General features: G+C 37.7%; 1 protein-coding gene across 1 annotated transcript in view; it reads left to right on the top strand.

Annotated features, from left to right (window-relative positions):
* The first annotated feature begins 1096 nt into the window (after positions 1-1096).
* The window catches only part of tcf3b (transcription factor 3b), a 31094-nt gene continuing 22994 nt past the window's right edge, over positions 1097-9196 (top strand). The window contains exons 1-3 of the mRNA XM_073843886.1: positions 1097-1607; positions 4515-4611; positions 5488-5560. Of these exons, the coding sequence (XP_073699987.1) occupies positions 4537-4611; positions 5488-5560 (148 nt within the window). The 5' untranslated portion in view covers positions 1097-1607; positions 4515-4536. The remainder of the gene's footprint in view (positions 1608-4514; positions 4612-5487; positions 5561-9196) is intronic.

Below are 9196 nucleotides of genomic sequence, written 5' to 3'. Positions count from 1 at the left end.
GAAGGTCCAAATTGTTTCACTAGACAAGACTTTGAAGCTGCATTTTGGACCTTCAAACCATTGTCCACCATTGAAGTCCACTATATAAAGAAAAATCCTGGAATGTTTTCCTCAAAAACCTTCTTTGTGACTAAGGAAAAAAGGCATGAACATCTTGGATGACATTAGGAAGAGTAAATTATCAGGAAATTTGAATTTAGGAGTGAACTTCTAATTCGAATATCAATGTTTAGCTGAATAATAAAATGCAAAGCTTGTAAACACTACTTCATTTGAAGGCTTCTTATTAGAACATATGTGACCCTGGACCACAAAACCAATATTTGTAGCGCTAGCCAAAAACACACTGTATGGGTCAAAATGATTGATTTTTCTTTTATGCCAAAAATCATTAGGATATTAAGTATAGATCATGTTCTATTAAGATATTTTGTAAATTTCCTACCGTAAATATATCAAAACTTAATTTTATGCTTAGTAAAGCATTGCTAAGAACGTCATTTGGACCACGTTAAAGGCGATTTTCTCAGTATTTTGATTTTTTTGCACCCCATATTCCAGATTTTCAAATAGTTGTATCTCTGCCAAATATTGTCCAATCATAACAAGGTGATGTATAAATCTCAATATCATACCCTTATGACTGGTTTTGTGGACCAGGGTCACATTTAATGTTTACAACTTACCTTAGCAAAAGTCTTACCATGGGAACAAATGGTGTGTCTAAATCAACTAGATTACGTTACAACTATCTAGCAGTTATAGTCTGCAAACAAGTAAACAAATAAAAAAGTAATATTTCTAACATTTCTGCGTTTACGAGCGAAAGGCTTTAACGCGCGGGCGTCAACGTTAACCAGACTACTAAAATGATGTCACGCAGGCTGTGCTCTAGCCCCTTCAGTCAGCCTCACTGAACACACAGTGTTCGTCACGAAAGGGGCGGGTCTGGAGTGAATATTCGCGTGGCTATTGGATATTCGAACTGCCTATCACTTTCTGTCGCCTTCCTATTGGCTGTTAGCATGCGGGTTTATCTCTCCATCTCTCGCTGCTCTTGTATAAATGCCGCTTACTTTTCTACCATCAACCTCCGCCGGATATTATAGTTCCTATTATCAATTCTTTTATCGTTAAGCTACACCTATTAAATCTCGTCCGATAAATGATTAACAACCATCCCGCGCGTCGCGACCAATCCGCGCTTTTTAATCGGTAGATCTTGTCGAAAAAACTCCTGACTCCCTGGGCACATGAAACTGGACACCCGAGCGTTTGAGGCCCCTCTTTCCATGCGGAGGAATACATTGTTGCTGCTCACAATGTGGATGGAGGTGGTCAAGATGTCTACTAGAAGAATGAATTCACCTCAATTGTAACAACATAAAGGAAGTCGTGGCGCGGGATTGTTTGGATACAGACCTGCAACATTGTGTTTATGACGTTGGCGTTTTGTAGGAGGATGTCAAAGGAGGACTAACACACATTGTTGCGCCTACCAGCCTTTAATGCGCCGTGCTTCAGATTCTTTCAAGTTTTATGGTTTTTTCCTACGAGATTCAACCTTTCTTTTTTACTGCTGGATGTAAAACAACTGATAAACTGAGGTAATGCCTTTTGCGGTTTTTACTGGGTTAAAGTTGGATCGTTTTAGTTTCACATTTACATCCGAGAAGTCACATTATTGCATATTGAAGTTCCATTTAGCAAGTTTTTGGGATGTGTGCTTATGGAAGTGGGGGGGGATGCAGAGTTTTTTTTCTTGCTTAGTGGCTGTGGTGGTGGTGGGAAGTCCTGCCCAGTTTTGTGCTGGTGGTCTTTAACCCAGTTCTATCCTAACAGAAATGACTCCTTTGTCCTTTTATCAAAGTAAGGATTAGTTTGTCCGGCGCGTATGAGTTTAGCTGACTAGTTAGGAGCGAGCTGTCAGTGCAAATTTAATTTGCAAATTACTAATAGCTGAAAGTTACTTTAATTGGATATACTTATTAAAATGTATAACTTCCGAATGAGCTTAAAAGCTTAAACCAGCTTTTTGTATCCAAGGTAGCTTTTCGCAAAACCTCGGGTTAATTCAGTTACTTCGCTGAATATTTTTTGGCAGGAAATTCCTCGCCCCCCACCCCCACTCGCCTTCATCAAATCGCGAGTCTCTTGAGGAAAAGTTGACATTTTGTCGCTGTACTTTTATTAACTTTTACTTAATCCCCAGCCAAGCTTGTGCATTTATCTCACAACACATGAATAATTGAGAATGATCGGCTCGACGCCTGGTTAATATTGATAATAACGCCGTCCTTATCAAAAGTACGTGCCCGCGATCGATGGTGACCTATCGGTTTTCGTAATGGTTAGCTATCGGAATACAATAAGTTTACAACTGAGAATAAATATTGACATTGTTCATGTTTGGGTGAAGCTTAGCCCTACTTACACAAAGAAAGGACGTGACTAAACTCTAGTTTAAACGTGTCTGCATATTCAGTCATGGAGGTGGGTTTTAAAACAGACGTTTTCGCGGTGCATCTTACGCGTTTTTATTCGTAATACCGTGGGTTTAGTTTGGGTTCATTAAATTGGTGGTTAGTGGTAACACTGTTGCGCTTTCTTACAACCACCAATAGCTGCAGTGATACCGACTAAGATACAATTTACCCTACCTTTTAACTACGAAATACGTTTTAAACGCATTTTTATAGTGTTCCCATACCGTTAGGAATTTAACGATCCTGCTCCAGTTTTCTCATAATGGTGTCTTGGTGTATGAATTTGATTAAATAATATCTGGGAAAAAAAATATTACTGCATTTACAGCCCAGTTTGTTGGCAAGCATTTCAAATTTCAGCAGAACAGACCTAACAAATCATAAACAAATGTTAGCCTACATCTCCCTTCAGAGCTATCAAATGAATCATAAAGCTGGCACTATTTTAACGCAAATGGCAAACAAACAAACAAAAAGGTGGTAACCTGTTTCCTTCACCGTTTATAGCTAGCTACCTACAGGCCTGTTTTATGCACCTTGTCATACGAACAACCATTCTGTCATTATTATTATTATAGCCTAGCATTATTATGGTTTGTAAAGTTCTTGGTGCATTTCAAATGAATAAAAACAAAACGAAATGAATAACTTGGTGTCAATAAGTGAGCTGGATTAATTCATTATAACAGCCCCTTCTGATTCACAAGTGTTTTTTGAGCTACTACACAGAATCGATTCATATGGATCATTGGTTCGCAAATCGAATTGCATTGGCGGCGCTGTGTTTTTGAATCACTTGAAAGAATCGACTCTTAGAGTCACACGTTCAGGAATCGGATTGGAAAGGTCGCGCTGTATGTTCAGTCCTCTAGATTAAAATAATAACAGAAAATACTGTCACATCTTCCTGATTTACGTAAACGAAACCTGCTAACGTCAGGAATAATTCGGTTCTCGAACCGGCTCTCGATTCTCAACCCTAATAATATGGCCTTCATTCGACAAACAAGGCTGTTCATATCATTTAAAACGCTTCTCTTTCCTGTCTAAGACGTTTGGTGCGTTTATATACTAGAGTAAAATTTTGTTTACTTGTGGTTTGGCTTTGTTTTGGTTGCCAAAGGCTTGAGGGGAAAATGGGCCCTCTGTTACTATCTGTCCCGTCTTTTACTGAGGGCCCGCTTTCTGCATGTTATCATTTAGGCCTAGCTGTTTTTGTTTGGGAGTCGAGAAAGCAGTGTGAATAAAATGTACTGGCAAGGTGTAAAAACACTTTTTATTTTAGCTTTTGGCTTGTATAGTGTTATAATCAAGACTGCTGAAGAGAAACTAATGGTTAATAAGCAGGATGGACTGCTAAAGCACACCACCTGTTGGCATGCAACAGCACACAGGACCCCTTAAGATGTTTCGGAGAAAGTTTCTTTATTTGACCGGGTTCTAAAATTTGACCTTCTTGTTTGATGGTCCCCTTTTATGCAAATCGACTGGCCAGATAACTCTAAATCATACACGGGATAGAGATGTACAATAAGTTAAGGACATTGATTTGCATGTTCCATGTGCTGATATCATGGTTTCATGGAAACTTATTGACTGGTGATTGCATTTAGTTTCATTGCCGTGCTGATGTTGCATAACACAGCAATATTAATAATAAGATTGACTGGCTCTTTGAAAACAAGTCTTGTGATGCTTTATTTGGCTGTTTTGTTGTAACACAAGACTAATTGCAGTGTGTAAAACACAGGATTTCCTCGGCCAAATTAATTATCGGGCAAGTTTTCGACTTAAGATTAAAATCTTGGACAAAGATAATAACTTGGCACGTTTTTTGTGAAACCTCCCGAAGCGATACATAGTTAATTAAATTTAGGCTTGCTTTTCAATTGGGACATGGAATGCTGAAATAAATAGAATTATAAATACGTTTTCATTCATCGCTACTATTCCGACTTGCACTTCATCACTGCTTTTCTTTAGATAGCTCACCCTAGCTATGTCTCTCTCTCTGGTTTTCTCCTGTAGGGTGCTTTAAAGACCGAGGGGTATGAACGAGCCGCACCAGAGAATGGCTACAGTGGGAACAGATAAGGAACTCAGTGACCTGTTGGATTTCAGTGCGGTAAGGAAGACACTGAGTCTTTGTTACCGATCTGGACAAAAATTCTCTCGTAAACATTCGCTTTATGATTCCTTAACAAAATCTGACCTTCATTCCATTTCGAACTGATCAAATCTCATGTCACATTGCGTGTTGGTGGCTATAAACATTATCTTTAAATCATGTGCGAGCTTCTGACTGGGTCCTGAGAAGTGCATTTGCCATTTGAAAGCATAGTTGAAAGCATCTCCAATCCTCTCCTATCCCTCCATTTATTATTCTCATATCACCTGTTGTTAAAATGTGATTATTCTTGGCGGTCATGGTTATCCTAAATAGCATTAAAAACAGCAAATATAAAAAATGTTAATCGCTTGATTCACTGAACGCCTCGACCATGCTTAATTTATTGCATTGGAAAATTGCCATCTACTGAAGCAGCGAATCAATTAAGACGATACATTGATAATCAGACGTGCCAGACCGAATGCCTTACGATCTCATGTCTAATTGCAAATTGTTGATGGTTCAGCTACTCCCTCATTTTCCAGCCTCAAACCTTGAAACCAAAGGATGTCTTTTTTTTTCTCTTGGTGCGAAAGGTGTTTCACGTTGTGAGAAATGTCTACTAGCCAGAAAGTCCCTCTTGTGCAGCATTGTTGCTGCTTCAAAGAGCCATGCTGCTTCGTGAGAAAGGGTTTCTTTCAGATTGAACTATTTCAGTAGGTTAAATCTGGCAAGGTTGACCTGACCTTTAGCACTAAACTTCTGAACAAGCTGAGCTTGACGTCACATAGTGTGAATCCCCAATAATGCTGGAAAATCAGCATGTCTGTTGGGCACCTGTTGACGTGAGTACCTAATAAACTTCCTATTTTTCTTATTTTTCTGCCATAGATGTTTGCACCCCCTGTGGCTAATGGGAAGAACAGGCCCACCACACTTGCTAGCAGTCAATTCAGTGGTTCAGGTAAGTCTAAACGCATGCTTTTTCATATTTAGAGGGATATAACGATTCATCAGTTATCTATCGTGGTATCGCGATGGCAAAACCTTCTTGATATTATCGTGGTCAACTGATGATATGAAACTATAGGTTTTTCAGTGTAGTTTTTTTTTTTAAATACAAAAGGTCTTTAAAGTTGTGTTTTGGGCTGTAATGCTTTAGGGCAGTGTTTGTCAAACTAAAACCAAAAGCACAATATCCCTAGCAGCATAATCCCTTCATCAAGTCTGTTTCGAAGTGAAACGCGCATTTTGTTCAGGTGATCAGCTTGTGATCCGGTGTTTTCCGCACCTCAGAACGGTTCAGTTGAAAGTGAATACAGTGAACTTGTTTATTGCATGTGCTGAGTTTAGTGCACATTTGGGAATGCAACAGCCTCTCTTTATGCTTTATTTTTGCTGCTTTTTGCTTACTAGATTTGTAGTGAGACAAGTTTTCACCTAAGCTGGAGTTTTCCATCAAAATTAAAGCTTAAAAGTGCAGTATGAATTGCTGATAGCTAGTGGTTTAAATGGGTGATGTTACTGCAGTCCAAATTCAAAATATCTCTTTCAAGTGTAGAAATTAGACAAGAAGCGTTGTAATCTCTCTAATGTAGTGTAAAGCAATAATAATATACCTATGAAATATTAATTTTCATTTATTTTACAGTCCAGTTGTTTTACAGAATATGTCTATTACTGTCATTGTTGTTAGAAATATTATATCGTAATTTGCTAGGCTTCCTAAAACACCAGTGTGAATGTAATTTAGACAGACCGTATACCACAAATAAAAAAAAGGGTTGAGTCTCCTTTAAAGTTCAGGTACAAGTCAATTCTCTTTTTTTTTTCTGACTTAAAGGAGTAGTTCACTTTCAGAACAAAAATTTACCCCCTTGTCAACCAAGATGTTCATGTCTTTCGTTCTTCAGTCGTAAAGATAGGACGTTTTTTGAGGAAAACATTTCAGGATTTCTCTCCATATAATGGACTTCTATGGTGCCCCTGAGTTTGAACTTCCAAAATGCGGAGCTTCAAAGGGCTCTAAATGATCCCAGCCGAGGAAGAAGGGTCTTATCTAGTAAAACAATCGGTTATTTTCTTAAAACATTTACAATTTATATACTTTTTAATCTCTACAAAGAGTGCACACAGAGCTAGACGAGATGAGCATTTGAGGTTAAAAAGTATATAAATTGTAATTTTTTAGAAAATAACCGATCGTTTTGCTAGACAAGATCCTTTTTTCCTCGGCTGTGATCGTTTAGAGCCTTTTGAAGCTGCATTTTGGAAGTTCAAACTCGGGGGCACCATAGAAGTCCATTATATGGAGAGAAATCCTGAAATGTTTTCCTCAAAAAACATAATTTCCTTACGACTGAAGAAAGACAGACGTGAACATCTTGGATGACAAGGGGGTGAGTACATTATCTGTAAATTTTTGTTCTAATAGTGAACTACTCCTTTTAAGTTTTCTTAGTTAGAACATGGGTTGGAGCTCTTAATTTTGAACTCTCAAAGTGCATTAGATAGAAGAATTGAGCATTAAAATGTAAAAATAAAATTTTCCCCCAATTCTTCATTTGTTTTTGTTTTTAAATATCACATTGTGGACTTCATATCACGATGTCATCGTATTGTTACATCCCTCCATATGACTTGAATTTGCTATATTTGTGCATTTCATGGTGTTTTCTGTAGCAATAGAGATGTTTGGCCCAGTTGCTAAGTGCTCGTTCCTCTCAACAGAAGAAGAGGACATGCTTCTTCTTGTTTTCCTAAACCCCCTCTTTTATGAATTCACCGTAGTATATCCAAAGTCAAAGCTCGGGGCAGTTTGGCTCCCTTTGAACTGGTTGTTCAGTTGAAGTACCTATTGCACAAACTTGTACGTCGTAAAAACTTTGTTAGGTCAAGGAGTGAGTGATTGGTTGCTTTGCTGTTTGTCATCACGTTTGCGTCCAGAACTTTTTAACGTTTCTTTTGCTTTGACAAGTTGCCTCCAGTTTAGAAGCTGTCAAAGGCATGCGTTTCTCAGTCTGTCTGTCTCCCAATCGACACTCCAAACATTACCCTTGAATAAGAACAATCTGAGAACAAAGACTTAAATAAAGGCCTTACGGTCTCCAAACGATTCCCCCCACCCCGCCGCGTAAAACACTCCTCCCCCCACACAAGAAAACACTTTCTCCCCCTGCCAACTGACAGGAAATGGACCCTCTCTGAAACAAAGCTCTCTCATACCTCCCACCACCCCGCAGGAGGCCCGCATGAAAACAGCAAAAGAAACACTGTGAAAGATCACCAGCTTCACTCTCGGTCTGTGGCGGCCTAAAGTGCCAATTACATAGCGGGGCCAAGCTAATGTCTCAGTTTGAGATTTTTATTGCGAGAGCTACCTGACACCGAAGTGACCCCGACTCTTAAATCTGTCACTTGTGAGATGCTTCGAGAAGGTCTCCACATCATTCAACATAAGCCTCACTCTGTGAACTCGGTATAACGGGATATGACATGTTCTTGATTGAGAAACAAAGGTCCGAGAGACAGTTCCTCAGCGTTATTTGGGAATTTTGGGTTCAGTACATCTTAAAGTTTTTGAACAGTATGATTTATGTTTTTTTAAAGAAGTATGCATTTTATTTTATTCAAAATACAGGAAAAGCTTTTTAAAATTATTATCATCAATATTTAAAACCGTTGAGTACTTTTTTTTTTTTTTAGGATTCTGATAAATGGAAAGATCCAAAGATCAGCATTCATCTGAAAAGCTTTTGTAACATTATACACTATACCATTCAAAAGCTTGGAGTCAGTGTAATTTTTCTTTTTTGGAAAAGAAATTATAGAGATTAATAGTTTTACTTAGCAAGGATGCTTTAGATTGATCAAAAGTGAGGATAAAGACATTTATAATGTTACAAAAGATTTCTATTTCAGATAAATGCTGTTCTTCTGAACTTTCTATTCATTAAGAATAGAAGAAACCTGAAAAAATTGTACTCTGCTGGTTTCACCTTGATGATGATAATGTTTTTGAGCATCAAATCAGAATATTAGAATACTTTCTGAAGGATTATGTTAATGGTAATGATGTTGAAAATTCAGCTTTGATATCAGGAATAAATTACATTTTAAAATATATTCAAATAGAAACCAGTTATTTTAAATAGTAAAAATATTTCAAATTTGACAGTTTTTGCTGTGCTTTGGATCAAATAAATTCAGGCTTTGTGAGCAGAAGAGACTTCTTTAGAAACAAAAAATCTTACTGTTCAAAAACTTTTGACTGGTAGTGTAGTTTGTGAACATGTTCTCGATTATCGCAAAAAAAATCTTTTCGAAATCAATTGACCCTCTTCTTTTTTAAAAGAAGTACTTTTTACACTAGTGTTTCTCCTTAAACTGTATTATTTCAGCTATAAAGTCTCAAGTTTGTGTTGAGAACACTGTTCCAACCAGATAAAGTCTTAGTTATCAATATAAATCATGTGGTTGAAATCTTCTCTGTGTAAAAGTCCTTCTTTTCTGGCAAATTGTCCCAGAATTACAAGAATTTTGACATTACATGGTCATGACATGAATTGCAGACCTATTGCAGTCTTGTAGATGTACATTA

Source organism: Garra rufa, chromosome 7, assembly GCF_049309525.1.
Source record: "Garra rufa chromosome 7, GarRuf1.0, whole genome shotgun sequence".
In the NCBI taxonomy this organism is placed as follows: Eukaryota; Metazoa; Chordata; class Actinopteri; order Cypriniformes; family Cyprinidae; genus Garra; species Garra rufa.
Note: the sequence above shows the minus strand (reverse complement) of the source record. Positions and strands in the feature narration are given on the sequence as shown.